This window comes from Bos indicus, chromosome 5 (assembly GCF_029378745.1).
Source record: "Bos indicus isolate NIAB-ARS_2022 breed Sahiwal x Tharparkar chromosome 5, NIAB-ARS_B.indTharparkar_mat_pri_1.0, whole genome shotgun sequence".
Taxonomy (NCBI): Eukaryota; Metazoa; Chordata; class Mammalia; order Artiodactyla; family Bovidae; genus Bos; species Bos indicus.
Window position 1 is genome coordinate 116,168,478 of NC_091764.1, and position 22,515 is coordinate 116,190,992.

General features: G+C 52.2%; 1 protein-coding gene and 1 long non-coding RNA gene across 2 annotated transcripts in view; one reads left to right on the forward strand and one right to left on the reverse strand.

Annotated features, from left to right (window-relative positions):
- Window positions 1–4,157, reverse strand: part of KIAA0930 (KIAA0930 ortholog) — a 42,190-nt gene extending 38,033 nt beyond the window's left edge. The window contains exon 1 of the mRNA XM_019961954.2: window positions 3,749–4,157. Within this exon, the coding sequence (XP_019817513.2) occupies window positions 3,749–3,962 (214 nt within the window). The 5' untranslated portion in view covers window positions 3,963–4,157. The remainder of the gene's footprint in view (window positions 1–3,748) is intronic.
- A 7,126-nt stretch (window positions 4,158–11,283) lies between these two features.
- LOC139183272 (uncharacterized) lies at window positions 11,284–17,216 on the forward strand. Its single transcript, XR_011566898.1, has 2 exons — window positions 11,284–14,157; window positions 14,722–17,216. It is a non-coding gene; the product is annotated as an uncharacterized lncRNA (long non-coding RNA).
- The last annotated feature ends 5,299 nt before the right edge of the window (window positions 17,217–22,515 follow it).

Here is a 22,515-nt window from a genome sequence, read left to right on the forward strand (position 1 = left end):
TCCTGGTGCTCCAGGGGTTAGGACTCTGTACTTTGCCTGCGGAGGGTGAGGGTTCAATTCCTGGTTGGGGAATTAAGATTCCACAGGCTGGCTTCAGCCATAAAAAAAAAAAAAAAGCCAATAAAATAAAATGTAAAAAATATATAACGCTCAGCCTAGGCAGGGCACCAAAAAAAGCATTGTGAGGAGGCCCCTCCCCTCACAGAGCCCTTCCGCAACTCACACCCAGGTTGTGTCCATATGACCTGACTACACGCCAGTGGCATGACGCCCGTGTTAAAGGGGGCCTGTCCACACAGCGTGCGTGGGCTGACGCCCAAGAACCATCAGAAGGCCCAAGCCCCGAGAGGAAGCCTCAGGCTATCTCCACCTTTGGTTCAGATGTCGGCATCACACAAAACCTGGGCACTGGACCACCTCACTCTTCCCAGCTCAGAGATTCTTGGTCCCTGAACAAGCTAACCCAGCCGCCAGCTTGGCCCACAAGTTCTCTGGAAGCACAGGCAGGTTCCTGTGGATAAAACACCAAAACCCCGCTCAGAATGACCTGGCTGATTCCACAGAGTTCACCTGAGTACCTGGCTCTCTCCCCACTCACCAGTCCCCCGCCCCATGCGGTAGGGATCCAAGCTGATCCCCCATCTGGCATGGAGCGAGTGTTCAGACAAATGCTTCCGCTGCAGAGGATACAGTGGACAAGATTCAGAAATCAGGTTTGGGTCTCCAAGGTGCCTTTCATCATAGCAGCCAAGCAATGATGTGGGGAGTGGCCAGGGTGGGGGTTAGGTGTGGGGCAACGGTAGTCAATTTCTCCCATCTTATAGACAGACACTGACTCATCCAGGTTCAAGGGTCTCCCCTAGAGGCTCCTGCATACCTTCAAAACAACCTCAGAGAGCATGGCACAGTTCTGAATAGCCTAAGGGTTGAGTCAACAACAATCTGGGAGAGTTAAGTTAATTCATAACTGTAACAGGTTGTCCCAGCTGCAAAGTGGAGATGAGAGGATGACGGGAGCAACTGGATGTACAAAGTGCTTTGGGGAGGGCATTCTGGCTCACACCCAGGTGCTCAGGCCAGTCGCTCCTAACTCTGCTTGGGCATGAAGTCACTGTTTAGCTTGCCCCTCTCTGAACATCACATCTCTCGTCTGAAAACTGAAAGAGATGGGCAACATGAGCCCTTCTATGAGTTGAAGATCCTAACTTCCTTGCCATCCATGCCCTTTACTTCCCAGTCCAGAAAGTAATCCTCTCCTTCTTTTGCTGAATGAGCACCGGGCACCTGCTCTGCACGTGCTGCGTGCTGGGCATTGGGTGGGGGATGGGGGGACCCAGATGTGGGCAAGGCCCTGGAGGGGTCACCTGCTAACTGAGGAGACAGCATCACAGAGCCACAGCAGTCCAATGACCCACTGGACATGAGTGCCCAGACAGCAGGACAGGGGGCGGAGGAAGGGTCCCTGGGTGGCGGCATCAGCGCTAACGCCCGAAGGCAGACCTGCAGCTGTCTGCAGGGCCGGTGAATGTGCGGGACAGGTGGCCTCCCGGGAGCAGAAAACAGCAGGGATAAAAGCGCAGCGCACCGGAGCACTACAGGGACAGTTCTGAGGGGCTGGGGGTGGTAGGATGGGAGACCTTGTGTGTAAAGGGCAAGTAGAGGTGAGGAGGAGGGACGCAGCACCAGTGTGACCCTCGGCCTGCGTCCCCAGCCTAGCAGGCGCAGTTCTCCTCCCCAGATGCAGCAGAACAGCAGGCGCAACGCAGCCTGGCTGGGATTATCCAGGGCGGCCAGGCCCCGGGGTCGCCCCGACCACGGTCAACCCCAGCGGTATGACGTCCTCGCAGGCTGTCCCTGGGCCCCTCTGGACCTCAGGCTCCTCGTCGGTCAAACAGAGATCACACTCCTCTCGGGCAAAGTCAGCATCAGATGGAGGGCACCCGCACAAAGCACCTGGCACACAGCGAGTGCTCGGGGAGCGCCAGGTGCCAGGGCAATGAGTACTGTGCTTACGGGGTGGCGCTGCAGGCCCTTCGGGGCAGGGACTGTCTAACAGGGCAGAGGATGCTCAGAGGACATAGGAATGGGCTGACAGGGAAGTGGGGAGGGGTGCCAGGGAGGCTGAGCAAACAGGGCAGAGGTGCCTGGAGCAGATGGTCGCTCCGACCCCTCGCATTTCAGACACTCTGTGCCAGGTGACAGGCAGCCTGCCGGGCGGGCATGCAGCCGGGCACAGAGTAGGTGCTCAACCAACGTTTGCTGAATGGAGGAATGAGGATCCTTCAGTTTTTGCTCAGAACTCATTAGTGACACCTTTTCAGAAGAGACCAGAGAAACCTATGTCCCTGTCCAGCTCTGTGTTGTAGACACCCTCACCTTCACGCCCACCACCCTCATCCCCACTTGTGAGGAAAGCTTCATTCCAGGGCAGCCTGCCCGCCACAAAAAAGAGGATGCAAATTGATCCCCGCCCTCATCCCGGCCTCCAGGGTGTGGCCTGCTGAGGGGGTCTGGAAGCCTTGTGACCTCAGGTGGGTTGGGGGTGGGGGATATATCGGCTCTTTGGGACCCAATTTCCCCAACGGTGAATGAAGGCGGGGCCGTAGAATCTCCAAGGTGGACATTCCCTTCTCCAAAAGCTGCCGTCGCCCCCTCAGAAGTCCCCAGCCCAGACTCGGGGGGTGGGAGGTGGGTGGGAGGTGACAACGTGGTAATGAAGTCATTCCCGCAGGAGGAAGGGAGGGGTCTTTGCAGAGAGAAAACCTTAAAACCCACCCTACGGGGTGGGGTGCGGTGGGGGTGGGGGCCTCCTAGCGCTTCAGTCCAAACACGATCCACCAGGAACCATTACCTCACATCCAGCCGCGCCGGGAGACCCCATCCCCGCCTGCAGCCCCCCACCCCCGGTTCCCTGTAGACAATACTGGACACCGCTGCCCCCACTCACCGGCCGATCTAGGACCCGCGGCCTCCGTAGAGCGGAAATCACAGCCTGAGGGGCGGCCGCCCCGCTCCCTCTGCCCAGTGGGTGGGTTCGGGGCCCAGGGTCCAACAGGTCCCCAGTCAGAGCGAAGGCGCAGAGCCGCGCGGGGAGACAAAGGCTTCTGGCGCCGGGGACCTGACCTGTCTACACTGCCGGCCGCGGCACGGAGGCCCCGGGGAGGGCTTCGGGCGCCGGGGACCTGCCCTGTCCACACTGCCGGCCGCCGCACGGAGGCCCCGGGGAGGGCTTCGGGCGCCGGGGACCTGACCTGTCTACACTGCCGGCCGCGGCACGGAAGCCCCAGGAAGGGCTTCTGGGGCCGGGGACCTGCCCTGTCCACACTGCCGGCCGCCGCACGGAGGCCCCGGGGAGGGCTTCGGGCGCCGGGGACCTGCCCTGTCCACACTGCCGGCCGCGGCACGGAGGCCCCAGGGAGGGCTTCCCAGAGACGGAAGAGACCCGGCGGAGCCAAGGAGGGGAGAGGGAGGGAGAAGACGGGCAGACCCCCGGATGGGCGGACAGGGGGACAGACACGCAGGGACGCGAGCGTGCCGGACCCCTCCAGGGACCAGGATCAGAGACGGAGACGCGGGGGCGCGGGAACGACCAGGACGCGAGGACCTGGAGCGACAAGCGGGGGTCCCCCTCGAGATGCACTCGGGGACAGACGTGCGGAGACTCAGAGACACGCGTAGAAACGGAGACGCGCGCTGACACTCCGGCGCCACCACTGCTCCGGCCTCGCCCCCGCCCGGCCCCACTCACCGAGGCCGCAGACCTCGCGACGCAGGCTGACGCGGCCGCGCTCCTCGGCTATGGCGCGCAGCATGTGCTGCAGCGAGCGCTCCTCGGCCTCCGCGCCGCCCGCAGGCTCGGGGGAGGCGGCGGCGGCGGCCGGGAGGGCGGGCGGCCCGGCCCGGAGCCCCGCGGGCGCGGGCACAGCGGCGCAGGCCCGGCCCGGCGGCCGCGCGGAGGCCATGCCGGGCCCCGACTCATCGCCCGCGCCGCGGTGCCCGCGGGGGCCCCGGGCGCGCCCCGCCGACCCCGCCCCGGCGCCGCCCGCCGCCAGCACCAGAGAAGCCACAATCCGCCTTTGTGCGCGTCGCCGCCGCCGTCGCCGCCCGCCGAGCCCGGCGAAACCAGCGCACCTCCGCGTCGCTGACACACCGCCTGCGCGCTTCCAGGCCGCCGCCGGCCCCGCCCGGCCCCTCCCCCAAGCCGCCCGGGTCCCGCCCCAGCCCCGCCTCTGCCCGCCCTCAGACCACATCCCACCCATCCAGATCCTGCCACCATCCTCCAGGCCCCGCCCCATGATCACCGAGGCCCCGCCCCTGGCGCCCAGGTCCCACCCCGGACACGCCCAGATCACGCCCCCGTCTCAGGCCACGCCCCAGGTCACCCGCCTGTGACCTGCCGCGGGGGACCAACCCGGCCGGCTCCACACCCTACGCGCTGCCCCGTGAGGGACTGAATTTGTCACTTGCCCTCCCCGTTGTCACCCTTCTCTCCTCAATCAAGTTGTCAGTACCGGTTTCCACTGCGAACTTCCTCTTCAGAACCCAGAAAGGGGTCACCCCTCCCCCAGAAACAGGTCTCACGTCGGGGGGTGGGGGACAGTGGAAAAGCCCTTCCTTACTGCCACCGCAGCCTCCTTCGCCTGCCACAGTGCAGGGTACTGAGAAAGCCTGCTTCCTCAGCCGTGTGATGGGGTCTCTCTCTGAGTGTTAACTAGGTACGAGGGGGTTGGAGAAGACTTGAGAGTGCCTTGGACTGCAAGGAGATCCAACCAGTCCATCCTAAAGGAGATCAGTCCTGAGTGTTCATTGGAAGGACTGATGCTGAAGCTGAAACTCCAATATTTTGGCCACCTGATGCGAAGAGCTGACTCATTTGAAAAGACCTTGATGCTGGGAAAGATTGAAGGCAGGAGGAGAAGGGGACGACAGAGGATGAGATGGTTGGGTGGTGTCACCGACTCAATGGACATGAGTTTGGGTGAACTCCAGGAGTTGGTGATGGACAGGGAGGCCTGGCGTGCTGCGGTCCATGGGGTTGCAAAGAGTGGGACACGACTGAGCGACCAAACTGAACTGAACTGAGGGGGTTGGGGGCAGGGAGTTGAGATCAGCTGGACTTGTGATTCTGATAAAGACCAAGGTCCAGTGGGACCATCGGTCCCCATGCTGGGCTCCACTGAGAGGGAGATCTGGGAGGGAAGTAGCTAGAGGCCCTTCCCTGATCTCACCCCTGGTAACCCATTTCTGCGGACTAGGGAGATGGACATGGAAAGGGAGAAACTGGCATTCCCCACTCACTAAATCTCCAAGGACATCCCCCTATGGTCATGCCAGTCTCTGTCCACAGACCACCCTTCTAACTGTCCCCCAGCCTTGTAACTCAAGCTTCTTCGTCTTATTTGGGTCCCATGTCACCTCCTCAAAGAGATTCCCCAACCACCTAACTTCAAAGACCACCTTCCCTCCCCTCAACCCCTTTATCCTGTTTGTTTCTTATTGATTTATTTATTTGGCTCCCCTGGATCCTAGTTGCAGCACGTGGGATCTTCAGTCTTTGCTGCAGCATGCAGTATCTTTAGTTGGGGCATTTGAACTCTTAGTTGCGGCATGTGGGATCTAGTTCCCTAACCAGAGATCGAACCCAGGTCCCCTGCATTGGGAGCTGAGAGTCTCAGCCACTGGACGACCAGGGAAGTCCCTATCCTGCTTTGTTTTTCTTCATACACGTCACTTCCCTCTGCTGACACTACATTATAGAGCTCTGTGTTCTCTTTATTGTCTGACGTCCCCACTGAGGGAGGGGCCTGTCTTCTGCACCACTGTATTCCCTGTGCCTGGCACGTGGCCCGCCACCAAGTAAATGCCTGTGAATTGAGCACATGAAGAATGACTGAGAGGCCTGGTAGGAAGCAGGGCGTGGAGGAGGCAGTGGGGGACCTCGGGGTACAGCACTCGAGGAAGAAGTGGGTGGTCTGGGTCCTGCTTCAGGCCTCACGGCTACTTTTGTGCCACCCTGAGCACCTCGTGGCAGGGCGGGGGTCTGAACCCTGTGTGCCCACACCAGGCATGGGGAGGGTGGGGTTTGGGAGGCTCTGTAGAGGCATGTGGAGGAAGAGAACTGATGAAGCCAATGACCTGCCGTGTGTGTGTGTGTGTGTGTGTGTGTGTGTGTGTGTAATCTCTTCTCCCCGGGACTGCTTCCCCATCTTTGAAAGGAAGACGCTGGCCTGAGGGCTACGGTTCTGGTTCTGAGTCCAGACTGCTGGGATTTGGGGCTGGTAAAATGGGAAATGGGGGGACTTCCCTGGTCAGGGAGCTAAGATCTCACACGCCACGGGGCAACTATGCCCACGTGTTGCAAATACTGATCCCGTGTTCTAGGGCCCGTGTTCTGCAACAGGAAAAGCCCCCCAGCACCATGACCAAGACCCAGCGCAGCCAAAATAATAAATAAATAAAATGTTTGTGAGAAAGATTTTAAAAAATGAAATGGGACACAGGAATGACTGAGCAAGGACTCACAGGCTGAAAAGTCCAGTGGTCAGCTCTTTCTTTGTTTCCCCTAACTCCACCTGACTCCACCCGACCCCACTGACGCTCCTTCTTTTGTGCCTCCACTTGCTGGAAATCCTTTCTTTTCCTCTGCGTGATCACCTTCAGGGCCTACATTCTATGGGAAGCCTTCTGATTAGGCCTGGCCAATGCATTTGTATTTTTATCTCTTTCTCAAACTTTCTTCCCACCCCCTCACCCCCCACCACACACACACACACACACACACTAGCTGCCTCTATTGCTTCTGTGCCATAGGACCCTTGTCCAATCAGCTCATCCCATTTTCCCTGGCATCCAGCCCAGGAGAGGTGCCAGAAAATACTCATCGAATGAAGAAATGAACAGCCCTTGGGTTCTTTCCTTTTTATTCAATCATACTCCAAGTATTGCCCACATAGGAAATTGTTTAATGTCAACAAATGTTGACTAATACCTTGGACTTGAAGCGGGCATGAGCCGGGTTTCTGGGGTCCCAGGGCATGTTCTGCTTCTTGATGTGGGTGATGCTTACATTGGTGCGGTCGATTTATAAAACTCATACTGTAACTTGATGAGTTATACACTTTTCTGTATATATGCAGAATGTTAAATAGAATTAAAGATAAAAAGATTTAAAGTCTTTGAAAGAATTTTGGTGTAGCCATATTTTCCATGACAATGAAAATGTTCTTTTCTGCAAAGAACTGGGTATATTTTTAGAGACACCACTGAGGGGGGAAAAGAACATCTGAGCAGAACATTGGTCCCCAAAGATGCCCAACCCTAATCCCTGGAATTTGTAAATATATATTACCTTACATGGTAAAAAAAACTCTTCCCAAATGCGATTAGGTTAAGGATCTTGAGATGGAGAAAGTATCCCGAATTACCCATGTTTACCCAATGCAATCACACACATTCTTTTTCTATTATTGTTACTATTATGTATTTATTCGGCTGTGCGGGGTCTTGCTTGTGGCACATGGGAGCTTTTAGCCATGGCAGTTGAACTCTTACTTGCAGCGTGAGAGATCTAGTTCCCTGACCAGGGATTGAGCCCAGGTCTCCTGCATTAAGAGTCTTAGCCAGACTCCCCACATATGTTCTTAAAATTGGAGGTTTCCTGGCTGTAGTCAGAGAGCGGACAACAGAAAAGTGAGCAGATAAATGCAGCGCTGCTGGTGTTGAAGGTTAAGGAAGGGACCACGAGTCAAGGGATGCAGGCAGCTTCTAGAAGATGGAAAAGGCCAGGAAACAGATGCTCTCCCAGAGATTCCAGAAAAGAGCACAGCCTTCCCTGCACCTTGCTTTTAACCCATCTCCTCCCCACTGCCCCCAGTCTTACTTCTAACCTGTAGTTTGTTGTTAGCCACTTAACCAATGCGGTGGGCAAAGCTGAGATGAAGGGCATCATATAAACTTTGTACTTGAGCACTTCTTTTCCCAAGGTTTACTTTGCAAACAACATTAGAGCAGCAATCAAGCAAAGTGCAGAGGAAAATCAAGCACAAGCGGTCTGCTTTCATAGGTCAGTTGCTTCGTTCCCTGACATCTGTGCCCACAGACCCGAATGCCATCCTTGTGTATGCAAGGACAATGGCATTGGCGGTTCATGTTTTCCTCTCTCAATATTTGGGGCTGATCTGATTCAAAGAGCCTGTCAGTGTTAGGAACAAATGCTCCCAGAGAACTCTTCTCGAAGGGACTGGTCATCAGAGAAGCCAGCAGTCCTGATGCTGGCCCCTGGCCACCAACCTTCTATTCTCTGAGCATCATTTATTTTCCATATAGTGGCCCATGGGATCGGATGATCTCTAAGCACTTTCCTGGGTTTCCAATGCTCTGTGAGTCTATCACTTCAGTCCAGTTCAGTCGCTCAGTCATGTCCGACTCTCTGTGACCCCATGAACCGCAGCACGCCAGGCCTCCCTGTCCATCACCAACTCCCGGAGTCCACTCAAACCCATGTCCATTGAGTCGGTGATGCCATCCAGCCATCTCATCCTCTGTCGTCCCCTTCTCCTCCTGTCCTCAATCTTTCCCAGCATCAGGGTCTTTTCCAGTGAGTCAGCTCTTCGCATGAGGTGGCCAAAGTACTGGAGTTTCAGCTTCAACATCAGTCCTTCCAATGAATATTCAGGACTGATCTCCTTTAGGATGGACTGGTTGGATCTCCTTGCAGTCCAAGGGACTCTCAAGAGTCTTCTCCAATACCACAGTTCAAAAGCATCAATTCTTCGGCACTCAGCTTTCTTTATAGTCCAACTCTCACATCCATACATGACTACTGGAAAAAGCATAGCCTTGACTAGATGGACCTTTGTTGACAAAGTGATGTCTGCTTTTTAACATGCTGTCTAGATTGGTCATAACTTTCCTTCCAAGGAGTAAGTCTTTTAATTTCATGGCTTCAATCACCATCTGCAGTGATTTTGGAGGCCAGAAAAATAAAGTCAGCCACTGTTTCCCCATCTATTTGCCATGAAGTGATGGGACCTGATGCCATGATCTTAGTTTTCTGAATGTTGAGCTTTAAGCCAACTTTTTCACTCTCCTCTTTCACTTTCATCAAGAGGCTCTTTAGTTCTTTTTCACTTTCTGCCATAAGGGGTTATGCATATCTGAGGTTATTGATATTTCTCCCGGCAATCTTGATTCCAGCTTGTGCTTCTTCCAGCCCAGCGTTTCTCATGATGTACTCTGCATAGAAGTTAAATAAGCAGGGGGACAATATACAGCCTTGACATACTCCTTTTCCTATTTGGAACCAGTCTGTTGTTCCATGTCCAGTTCTAACTGTTGCTTCATAGTTGGGACCAATTGCTCGTCTTTTCTGCTTAGTCCCCAAGAAGAAAAGACAATATTTCTGGAGGTAGATCGGGAATAAATAACCTCTCCTCGGGTGGATGAGCAGAAGGCCCAGGGGGCAGGTTCAAAGGCTCTCTTAGTCACCCTTGAGAGCCTGTTAAATTTTGTTCAGTCATGTGCGAGTGTTGTCAGCAGCTTCCTAGCCTGACTTCTCCCTTCTTGTGACTCAGGTTCTTGAAACTCCGGTTCCTCAGCCTTTTTTTTTTTTCATCAGGAAATTTAAACCCAACCGTCCCCAGATCAAGACTGGAACAGCTGCTCCAATGCTGGGCACTTCTCACCTGCTAACAAGACAGAGGAGCGACCTGGAAAGGTCCAGCCACCTCCTCTCCCATCCTCTGGCCCCCTTTCTACCACCCGCCTCACACATGAAATAGTTTCTCATCCTCATCTGTTGGCAGAAACTCCAACTTTAGCACTCCACTTTTTAAAAATAGATCACTGTTAAAATTCCCCCAGAAGGAATAACCTTAAAATTATTATTAGGCACCGACACGTTGGGGAAAAGAAAGGAATTCAGCGATTTTGAAAGAGGATGTGCTGGAGACGGTTGGGGGTTGGGGAGATACCTAACTAACATTTCTTGAGAAGCCGCCTGATGTCAGAAGCTTCATGAATGTGGACAAGGATTATCCTCAGTCCCGAAAGGCAACTGGTGTTCTCTTCCATGTTAAGTGAGACACGTGAAGAAGCCCAGAGAGGCTGAGTCACGCTTAAAATCACACAGCAGGTTGGACCTGGAGTCTGGACTGGAACCCTGGAGCCAGGAAGGGAGAGACAGCAACCCACACATCATCTGGCTTTAGTGAGTCCTTTTTTTCTGGTTTGGGGCGGGAAGGCCTCTTGGAGAATGCACGTTTGATGTCAAGTTTGCAAAGGAGAAACCTTTCTTCATGGAACTGCCAGGCAGTGAGTTGTTCCTGGGAAGAACAATTGTACCTGGGATAGGGATGTGGGAGGTGTCGTGGGCTGTGCTGGATGTGGAAGGGGTTGAAATAGGGAAAGAAATTTGTTCATCGGGAGGGAGACCTGGGAGCACACACTTTGTACCTGCGCAAGTCCCTTCTGCTCCAAAGCCCCGGGCTCCTGTCCGTCAATGGAGGCTGGACTATATGTCCCCTGGGGCCTGTCCAGCCCAGACCGGATAGGAGAACAGGTTTGGTGAGCCCAGCAGAGAGCTAGAGAGCCTGCCCTCCTTTCCCCTGCTCTTCTAGGCTCTCAGAGCTCCTGCCTGGAGGTCACTTCCCTTGTCTGTGAATGCAGCTTTTGTCCCTTGGGGTGATAGAACTTGTATTAACAACCAACACTGTGTACTACTGCAAATAGAAAAAAAAAAAAAAAAGTAAAATTTAAAAGATGCTTTACTGGGACTTCCCTGGTGGTCCACTGGTTAAGAATCTGCCTTCCAATGCAGGGGACACAGGTTTGATGCCCAATCAGGGAACTAAGATCCCCCATGCCTGAGGGCAACCAGCCCCAGGCACGGCAACAAAGACCCAACACAGCCAAATAAATGAATAATGCTTCATTAAATACCTACAGGCAAAGAGCCGACTCATTGGAAAAGATCCTGATGCTGCGAAAGATTGAGGGAAGGAGGAGAAGGGAGTGACAGAGGATGAGATGGTGGATGGCATCACTGACTCAATGGACACGAGTTTGAGCAAGCTCTGGGAGTTGGTGATGGACAGGGAGGCCTGGCGTGCCACAGCCCATGGGGTCACAAAGAGTCGGACACGACTGAACAACTGAACAACAACAACAAATCCTATAGGATGTGACAATATGTCATCATTATTTTTGATTTGATAATTATGAAAGTTTCTCTAGTTTCACTACATCGAGAACTCTCAAGTAACAAGAATCCTGAGAATTCAGAGTCATTGATGAGAAATCAGATGGAAAATTGCTGGTATTTCATCTTAAATAGCTGACGTGCCTGCGGGTCTGCTATGTGCGGGGCACTGTTTCATGACTTTACAAATGCTGACGTTCGACCCCGTGACTCAGGAACACCATTATCGCTCTTTCACGGAGGAGCCAGGAGGTCCAGAGAGGTTAAGCATCTGCTCCAAGGTCATCAAAGGCAGGGTCAAGGAACCAAGTCAATTCAAGTGAAAAATTATTTTAAAATCCTTTCAGAGTCTGTTTTTGAAAAAACATTACATTTTGTAAGGCTGCCTTAATGTTTGGGACCGTGTGGACAGAGCCTCCAAGAGCAAGAATTACACAGAGGCCAACAGACGCCTGCAAACGGCCCGTCCTCCCCGGTGACCCACAGCGTGGGCCGCGGTCCACGGGGGTGGAGACTGGGGTGGAGGAAGCAGAACGACACTGCGTGTCAGCACCCAAATCAGATTGATTGTATTCTTTGCAGCCAAAGTTGGAGAAGCTCTATCAGCAAAAACAAGACCGGGAGCTGACTGTGGCTCAGATCATGAACTCCTTATTGCCAAATTCAGGCTTAAATGGAAGAAAACAGGGAAAACCACTAGACCATTCAGGTATGACCTAAATCAGATCTCTTATGATTATGCAGTGGAAGTGACAAATACATTCAAGGCTTTAGATCTCATAGAGTGCCTGTAGAACTATGGACAGAGATTCATGACATTGTACAGGAGGCAGTGATCAAGACCATCCCCCAAAAAAAGAAATGCAAAAAGGCAAAATGGTTGTCTGAGGAGGCCTTACAAATAGCCGAGAAAAGAAGAGAAGCGAAGGGCAAAGGAGAAAAGATATACCCATTTGAATGCAGAGTTCCAAAGAATAGCAAGGAGAGATAAGAAAGCCTTCCTCGGTGATCAATGCAAAGAAATAGAGGAAAACAATAGAATGGGAAAGACTAGAGATCTCTTCAAGAAAATTAGATATACCAAGTGAATATTGCATAAAAAGATGGGCACAATAAGGGACAGAAATGGTATGGACCTAACAGAAGCAGAAGAGATTAAGAAGAGGTGGCAAGAATACACAGAAGAACTGTACAAAAAAGATCTTCACAACCCAGATAACCACAATGGTATGATCACTCACCTAGAGCCAGACATCCTGGAATGTGAAGTCAAGGGGCCTTAAGAAGCATCACTATGAACAAAGCTAGTGGAGGTGATGGAATTCCAGTTGAGCTCTTTCAAATCCTAAAAGATGATGCTGTGAAAGTGCTGCACTCAATATGCCAGCAAATTGGGAAAACTCAGCAGTGGCCACAGGACTGGAAAAGGTCAGTTTTCATTCCAATCCCAAAGAAAGGCAATGCCAAAGAATGTTCAAACTCCCACCCAATTGCACTCATCTCACATGCTAGTAAAGTAATGCTCAAAATTCTTCAAGCCAGCCTTCAACAATATGTGAACCATGAACTTCCAGATGTTCAAGCTGGATTTAGAAAAGGCAGAAGAACCAGAGATCAAATTGCCAATATCCATTGGATCATCGAAAAAGCAAGAGAGTTTCAGAAAAACATCTGCTTTAGTAACTTTGCCAAAGCCTTTGACTGTGTGGATCACAACAAACTGTGGCAAATTCTTCAAGAGATGGGAATACCAGACCACCTAATCTGCCTCCTGAGAAATCTGTATGCAGGTCAAGAAGCAACAGTTAAAACGGGACATGGAACAACAGACTGGTTCCAAATGGGAAGAGGAGTACATCAAGGTTGTATATTGTCACCCTGCTTATTTAACTTATATGCAGAGTACATCATGAGAAACGCTGGGCTGGAAGATGCACAAGCTGGAATCAAGATCACCTGGAGAAATATCAATAACCTCAGATATGCAGATGACACCACCCTTAAGGCAGAAAGTGAAGAAGAACTAAAGAGCCTCTTGATGAAAGTGAAAGAGGAGAGTAAAAAAAGTTGGCTTAAAGCTCAATATTCAGAAAGCTAAGATCATGGCATCCGGTCCCATCACTTCATGGCAAATAGATGGGGAAACAGTGAGAGACTTTATTTTCTTGGGCTCCAAAATCACTGCAGATGGTGACTGCAGCCATGAAATTAAAAGACACTTGCTCCTTGAAAGAAAATCTTTGACCATCCAAGACAGCATATTAAAAAGCAGAGACATTATTTTGTGGACAAAGGTCCATCTTGTCAAAGCTATGGTTTTTCTGGTAGTCATGTATGGATGTAAGAGTTGGACTATAAAGAAAGCTGAGTGCCGAAGAATTGATGCTTTTGAACTTCGGTGTTGGAGAAGACTCTTGAGAGTCCCTTGGACTGCAAGGAGATCTAACCAGTCCATCCTAAAGGAGATCAGTCCTGGGTGTTCACTGGAAGGACTGATGCTGAAGCTGAAGCTCCAATCCTTTGGCTCTTCCAGGCCGGCTGGCTGTCAGTGAACTGTCTTCCTGGTCCAGTCTGTCCTCCCGCCCTCCAGGTGGCCCTGCTGAATGTGTGGCCACGGCTCCCTTTTCTCCTTTCTTGGTGAGGCTACCCTGCTTTGAGCGAACCAATTTACGCCTTATTACAGACAGAGCTCCAGCCCTTCACCCTGGGGTTGGTAGATAGAATTTAGGAGATTGGTGGACTTGAGCGGGGAAAAAAAAATCACCTCTTTACTGTCACAAGTATCTATCTTAAATGATCGTTTCTCTCAGTATGGTTGCAGGCTTCAGATCACAGAAACGTCACAAACCATGGTAGTATCTGCAACTTTGTCCCCGGTGCTCTCCAAGGACCCAGGAACGGGTGGGTCGCACGTGGTTCCTGCCCTCCCAGAGCTGCCCTGAGAGCCCAGGGAGTCCCAGGTAAGGGCGTGATCTCAGCTGTGAGCATGCAAGAAGGGCCACTGAGAACCGGTGGGGACCGGAGTCAGGGAGGCGAGTGAGGGGAAGGAGGCTGCTGCGGGAGGTCAGGGGAGGGGCCGGGAGCCCTGGGCTGGGGCCCTCCGGTGGAATGAGGAAGGAGAGAGGACAGAGTCCAAAGGTCACGAAGAGGTCTCAGTGCAGGGCTTGGTGGCCCGGGTAAAGTGCAGCTGGAGCCCTTGCCTTCACCCTGAGGCCTCTCCCTTCCCCAGCTCTCGGGACCCCACCCTTGCCTCCCCCATCAGCCCTTCAGAGCCCCCCATGAGCCCTCCTCCTTCCCTCCGTGGGACCTACTGGTCTGCCTTTTCCTCCTCCATGCAGTCCAGCCTTCAGTCCCCGGGGAAGCCCCCAGGAATCCCCGAAGCAGGTCCAAGTCTTGTCTCATCTGATCTCTGGGACCCCTGTGTCTGCCCTGCCCCAGTCCTGTCCTTCGGAGCACCGCCCCCCCAGTTCACAGCGACCCATTCAGGGGGTGCCTCCTTGACTGCTCTCTCACTCTCCCAACAGCCTGGGACCCCAAGAGCAAGGACGTCTGCCCACCGTCAGGTGCTGGGATCGCCCCACCACCTAGCCCCGAGCCAGCACTTTGTAGGTGCTCAATAAGCACACGCTGAGTCGGTGGACGCAGGAGTGGACCAGGCTGTGGACGAGCCACTGTGCCACCATCAGAGGAGTTTGCGAGCCCCTGCTGGCCAGAGGGGAGTTGATGGCCAAAGGGTCTGACCCCAGGGGAGCGCCACAGGGGTGCTGATACTCCAGCAGGCATCAGGGGTCACTAGCCACCCACCGCCCCTCCTCAGGACACCCAGCTCCTACCTTCCCCGATTCTCACCACCCGAGAGCCAGGAGGGAGGGGACCAGAGCTCCCTTCCTCCTGTGGGCGCTGCTGTCAAAGGGAGGGATGGCTCTGATGGCGGGACCACGGCTGGCGGGGTCCACGTGCTAGCCAGGGCCTCCACGCTGCTCCCTTCAGACCACCTCCACGAAGCACCCCAAGCGACGTTCCCAAAACTGAGTTCTGATTGCTCCACTCCTGCTTCCATCTCACAAGGAACAAAACCCCAAGTCTTCATCACTGTCTGCACAGCCTGTGTGACCTGATGCCTGCAGACCTCACCGAAAGTGAAAGTGAAAGTCGCTTAGCCGTGTCCAACTCTTTGCGAACCCCTGGACTATACAGTCCATGGAATTCTCCAAGCCAGAATACTGGAGTGGGTAGCCTTTCCCTACTCCAGGGCATCTTCCCAACCCAGAGATCGAACCCAGGTCTCCTGCACTGTAGGCGGATTCTCTACCAACTGAGCTACCAGGGAAGTCTGCAGACTTCACTGAGCTTTCCTAAAACCAAACCAACAGCGTGATGCCACAGAGAGGGGCCAGGGCTGCGTGTGAGCAGGGGCCTCCCTCTCAGAGAAGGAGACACGGACCAGGAGGTCATCTCAGGGTAGAGGGTGTGGGGCCAGGATGCAGGTGCAACTGCGGCCCTGAGTCAGGAGGTGCCTGGCTAAGGCAGCCAAGGAGGTCTGCGTGGGAGACAGAGAGAGATGGGCAGGGCCTGTAGCAGGCCGACTGAAGACTGGCTTCTCTTTGATCCACACAATGTATTAAAGATATTTGAGTTAGTTGGAACAGAACTGAAAGTCCAGAAATGGACTCACACATCTACAATCAATTGATTTTTTTAAAAAAATCATTCATTTATTTATTTTTGGCTCTGCTGGCTTTTCTCTATCTGCAGAGAGTGCAGCTCTCTCTTGCTGCTGAGCACAGGCTCTCGGGCGCACAGGCTTCAGGAGCTGCGGCTCCCGGGCTCGAGGGCACGGGCTCAGTAGCTGGGGCTCATGGGATTAGTTGCTCTGCGGTAGGTGGGATCCTCCCGGATCAGGGAGGATCGAACCCGTGTCTCCTGCATTGGCAGGTGGCTTCTTTACCACTGAGCCACCAGGGAGTTTCTGGTCAACTGATTTTTGACAGAGGTTGAAAAGCTAAGCAATTCAGCGGGGACAGAAAAGTGCTTCAACAAACACTGTTGGATCAGTTTGGATGTCCAGATGCCAAGATTTCTTTTTTACCTTGATCTCTTTAGGTCTGTGAGATGGATCATAGATCTAAGTGGAATAGTTAAAACTATGAAACTTCTAGGAGAAAACATAGGAGAAAATCCTAGTGACCTTGAGTGACTCAAGTAGACACTTCTGTTATAGAATAGTAAGCTCTAACGCATTGGCATTGGCAGGCGGGTTCTTTACCAAGAGCGCCAGCTGGGAAGCCCTGGAATGCGCAACTGATAGACTGGACTTATTCCAAATTTACAAATTTTCCTCTTTGCAAAACATCCAACAAAGGACTTGTATCTACAACGATGTTTCTCAGCCTTTATCACCCCTCTCTCCTCCACGGAGCCTTTTCAGGCATTTCCCCCCCTAACTGCTCCCATGAAGTTTTAATAGAACAGATACTGCTTCTGTGCAGTACATATATATGTTCATGCTTTCCACATTAAAAGAGTATGTTTTTTTTCACGTCCTCAAAACCAATTTTCACCCCCTCGGGGGCAATACTGCCTCCATTGAAACTGTGTGATCTCGAATATAAAAAGAACCCTATGGCTAGAGAGTAAGAAGACAGACAACCCAATTTTCACTTAATGGGCAAAGGATTCCAATAAATCTTTCACCAAAGAATATACAGGGCTGACAAAGGAGCCCATGAAGAGAAGCACAGCAGCATGAGCGCTTAGGGAATGAGATCTCATGAGGAAGCAGCACTGCGCCTGTGTCTGGACGGCCAAAACTAAAGACTGAGCGTTGGGGGACTTCCCTGGTGGCCCAGGGGTTAAGACTTCATGGGTCCTGGGTTTGATCCCTGGTCAGGAAACTAGATCCCATCTGCTGCAACCGAGTTCACATTCCACACTAAAGATCCTGTGTGCCACAGCCAAGACCCAGCACAGCCAAACACCTAAAAATCAAGAAAATAAACACCAAAGACTCCCTTAAAAACAACAACAACAACAACAACTGATCATCCCAAGTGTTGTCAGGGATATGGAAAAATAGGAACCCTCATACATGGCTGGTGGGACTGTAAACATACACCCACTTTGGAAAACAGCGGGCAGTTTCTTAAGACATTAAACATACTCCTTCCACACAACCCAACCATTCCACTCCTAGGATTTACCCAAGAGAAACAGAGCCATACATACATACAGAGACTTGTACATGAATGTTCAAGGAAGCTTTAGGTAACAGCTGAGAGAACAAAGGACCTTGATGCTGCGTAAGATTGAGGGTAGGAGAAGGGGGCGGCAGAGGATGAGATGGTTGGATGGCATCATCGACTCAATGGATGGGAGTTTGAGCAAGTTCCGGGAGTTGGTGATGGACAGGGAAGCCTGGTGTGCTGTAGTCCATAGGGCCTAAAAGAGTCAGACACGACTGAGTGACTGAACAGCAAGAGAACAAAAGGGAAGACAATCCAATGTCCACACAGGTGAATAGGTCAACAAACTGTCCACTGTTCTGATGGAATTTAGTGCTTCCATCAGGACTGATGCTTTTGAACTGCGGTGTTGGAGAAGACTCTTAAGAGTCCCTTGGACTGCAAGGAGATCCAAGCAGTCCATCCTAAAGGAAATCACTCCTGAATATTCATTGGAAGGACTGATGCTGAAGCTGAAACTCCAATACTTTGGCCACCTGATGCGAAGAGCTGACTCAGTGGAAAAGACCCTGATGCTGGGAAAGATTGAGGGCAGGAGGAGAAGGGGATGACAGAGGATGAGATGGTTGGATGGCATCACCGACTCAATGGACATGAGTTTTAGCAAGCTCTGGGAGCTGGTGATGGACAGGCAGGCCTGGTGTGCTGCAGTCCATGGGGTCACAAAGAGTCGGACACACTGAGGGACTGAACTGATGATGGGATACTGCTCGGCGGTTAAAAGAAACAAACTCAATACACGGAACTACGTGGGTGGAGCTCAAAACGATAACACTGAGTGGGACTTCCCTGGTGGTCCAGTGTTTAAGAGTCCGCCTTCCTATGTAGGGGATGTGGGTTTGATCCTTGGTTAAGGAATTAAGATCCCACAAGCCTCGGAGCAACTAAGCCCGTGCCCCACAGCCACTGAGTCATCGATCCACTCCGGAAGCCCGTGTACCTAAAGCCTGTGCAGTGCAACCAGGGAAGCCACCTCAGCAAGCAGCCCGCGCACCGCGACTAGAGAAAGCCCGCAGGCAGCAACAAGCAGAGATTTAAAAACCTCTGACTTTACTTGAAAACAGGACTGACCGGCTACGTGTGGCTTTCCCATCCGCTGGACTGGAGGTCCTGGGGCCCCTCTGGACCCAGTACAGGCTCCCCAGCTGGCCTTGGACCCACTTGCTGGTTTTTGGTTTTTCTCCACCCTGCATCCATGGAGACAGCAGAATCGCCAGAGAGCTGGGAGTGGGTTTTGAGCAAGGGGACACAGATTTGTTCCTCCAGGCCCTTGCCAGGTGGCCCCAGGAGGCCCTGCTCATTCTGACTGCAGCTGAAGTTTGCTGGGAGGGTTAAGAAGAGCCTCGAATACCAGACTTTGGACTTCATCCTAGAACAGGGTCAGCTCAGGACAGACATCACACCCTGAAAGGCTGAATCATCGCCCCGTTTTACAGACGACCCTGTGGGGGCTGTCCAGTGGGGTAAGGGGCGGAGGCTGGTGGGGATTGTGCGGGACTCCTTTGGTCCTGATTTCTGTGTCTGTAACACCAAGTCGAGCCAGGAGGCTGGGAGCCGCTGCGAACCCAGCTCTGCCTGCACACCTTCGCCCCTCTTCCTGAGGGACGCCAAGGCTGGCCTTGCTCAGGCAGCTCTGTGCTTCGACTGGTCCAGCTCTGGGTAAATTTTTGCAGAACTGGCCTGCGTGGCTTTGGCCACATCTCTTCCCCTCTCCCCGGCCTCAGTCTCCCCATCTCTAAGGCGGAAGGAAGGCTCAGTGTTTTCGGTAATATTCCAGTACTCCTCAAGGGTTCTCTTCGTCTCCACAGCTTCCTCCTTGGAACTGCTAACTCCCAAGATCAGAAACATGACCCCACGAAGCTGTGTCCTGGGACTCAGAATCTTCCCAAAGCTCTGTGCTCCTGGGGTTCAACCAAATCCGCTCTGCGGGAACTGTAGGATCCTGGGAGCCTCAGGGAGTTGGAGAAATCTCTCACCTTCACCCCTTACTATATCTGTGCACCGAACCACTAAGAAAAGGGATTCAGGGAAGCTCAGAGCACTTCTCCTTGACTTCAGGAAGACAGAAGGATCTCTCGTATCTACTGGCTTTTCTTTTTAAAAAAATTTTTACTGTTTAATTTTTGGCAGCCAGTCATGTGAGATCTTAGTTCCCAGACCAGGGATCAAACCTGTGCCCTCTGCAGTGAAAGCGCGAAGCCTTAACCACTGGACCTCCAGGAAAAGTCCCAGAGCTCACTGTCTTTTAAGTGCTGAGGAATGAGATCGGATGTCTGGACGCACATGTCCACACTGGGTCTTTCCTGCTACCACACAGAGGGAGTACCGTAAGTAGGAGGACCCAAGGGGGAGTTGATCAGGTTAGCTCAAGAGAGAGAGCCAAGACAGCATATATTTCAAGTTATTAATAAGTCATGTATATGCCAGAATGACTTCCCCAAACCTCAATATGTAAATATTTCTTCATCATAAATTAAATGATTTTACAACTGCATTAGTATCTCTTCAGTTCAGTTAAGTGGCTCAGCCTCATCTGACTCTTTGCGACCCCATGGACTGCAGCATGCCAGGCCTCCCTGTCCATCACCAACTCCCAGAGTTTATCCAAATTCATGTCCATCGAGTCAGTGATGCCATCCAATCATCTCATCCTCTGTTGTCCCCTTCTCCTCCTGCCCTCAATCTTTCCCAGCATCAGGGTCTTTTCCGAGTCAGTTCTTCGCATCAAGTGGCCAAAGTATTGGAGTTTCAGCTTTAGTATCAGTCCTTCCAATGAATATTTAGGACTGATTTCCTTTAGGATGGACTGGTTGGATCTCCTTGCAGTCCAAGGGACTCTCAGGAGTCTTCTCCAACACCACAGTTCAAAACATCAATTCTTCCGCGCTCAGCTTTTTTTTTTAGAGCGTTAGTATAGAGACAGAAGAAGGCAATGGCACTCCACTCCAGTACTCTTGCCTGGAAAATCCCACGGACGGAGGAGCCTGGTGGGCTGCAGTCCGTGGGGCCGCCAAGAGTCGGACACGACTGAGCGACTTCACTTTCACTTTTCACTTTCATGCATTGGAGAAGGAAATGGCAACCCACTCCAGTGATCTTGCCTGGAGAATCCCAGAGACGGGGGGAGCCTGGTGGGCTGCCATCTATGGGGTCGCATACAGTCGGACACGACTGAAGCGAATTCGCAGCAGCAGCAGCAGCATAGAGACACATATACCAAAGTGATATGCTAAAATATTTTCTTCCTGTAAGCTTCCTGTTTCTTCTGATTACAGTAGAACTGGGCTCAGCCGGCCTGGCGCGGTCCTGCAGTTCCCAGCGCGTCCACCACGCCGCTCCTCCCCGGTCCGAACCGCTCGCGGGGCGCCGCCAGAGGGCGCCCGACTCCGGCGCGCGGCCCCGCTGAAAAGCGGGGAGGGGACGGGGGCCCGTGCTCCGCAGGCCTAGCGGTTCTCTGCGGATTCCGCTCCATCCCCTACGGTCCCCGCCGCACCAAAAACCCTCTTGTGCACTTCACGGCCCCTCGTTCCTCTCCAAGACCCAGTTGAGCTACCACCGCCTCCAGGAAGTCCTCTGAGCCAGGCGCCTCCCTTGAGCTCCCAAAAGCCCCTGGAGCTCTGTCCACACTGTCGCTTCCTTCTCCTAAGACAGTGGACAGGGAGTCTTCAGGCTGGGATGGGCCTGGGTCACTCCTAACCTAGAGAAATGGTTTTCAGGTGGATAAATACGGGAGCTGGGAGACCCACGCAGCTTTCCTGGGTGCTTGGTGGTGGAGGTCCGGGCCCCCACCCCACCCATGCCTTAGTTTCTCCAACTCTGCAGAGTGGTCTTTGGGGCTGGGTCATTCTTTCTGTGTGGGGCTGCCCTGTGCATTGTAGGATGTATATTGTCATTTCTGGACTCCACTGGGGGTCTCCAGAGAAAGAGAACCAGCCCTGTGTGTGTGTGTGTGTGTGTGTGTGTGTGTGTGCATGTGTATGGAGAGAGTTTGTTTTGTTTTATTGTTTAATTTAGCTTAGTTTATTTATTGAAGTATAGCTGAGCTGCAATGCATGTTAATTACTGCAGAAGCTAAACAGGGTTGGACCTGGTTAGTGGTTGGCTGGGACATTGATTTGTTTTAATAAATTGGCTCATGTGACCCTGGAGGCTTGGCAAGTCCAAAATCTCCAGGGTAGCTGGTACACTGGAGACTGCAGAACAGTGCAGTTCAAGTCCAGAGGCCACCTGGAGGCAGAATTCCTCTTTGCTCAGCAGAGGGAGGGCAGTCTTTTGTTCTGTTCAGGCCTTTGACGGATTGGATGAGGCCCACCCACCTTAGAGAAGGGAATCTGCTTTACTCAAGTCCATTTGATTTATTTTTTTAACTAGTCTGTACTGGGGTATAGCCAGTTACCAGTGTTGTGACAGTTTCAGGTGGACAGCGAAGAAAGTCCATGCAATTTAAATGCTAATCTCATCCAAAACACACTTTCACAGAAACATCTCATGTTTGACCGTGTATCTGGCCACTGTGCTCCAGCCAAGTTAGCACATATAATGAACCATCACAAATGGACGCAGAAAAAGGAACTTCTTATAAAATCCAGGACTTGATTCTGTAGTATTCTTTTTTTTCCCCCAGTATGAATCTGGCAGAGTTCTTTTGGATTTATTTTATTGTATTGTAAGCAAAAACAACTAAGTATATATGTTCATGTGTTAGGAATTGGGATTTTCCGATAAGAACATAAATAACAATTACAGAGTCAAATAATGTAAGTGAGAATGCTCTAATGTCAGAACTGCATTGGAAATATTGACACAAACTCATGGTCAGAAATAACTACATTAGTAATCATTAACAATGATATAAACATATTTGCCTGTCCCCACGAGTGGGCCAGGAGCCATCTGGTAAACCTGGGCCATCGTGATTCATCGTGGGGGCAAGGAAGCTTTTAAGGATCGCTCGAGTTGTCTCAAGAGGGCACAGAGCTTACTTAAAGGGCCTCCCATTGGCTGAAGGTCTGGCAATTTGAGCACTAAAAGAAGTAAATAGAGTGTACTTAATTAAAACACATTGAATCTATGAAA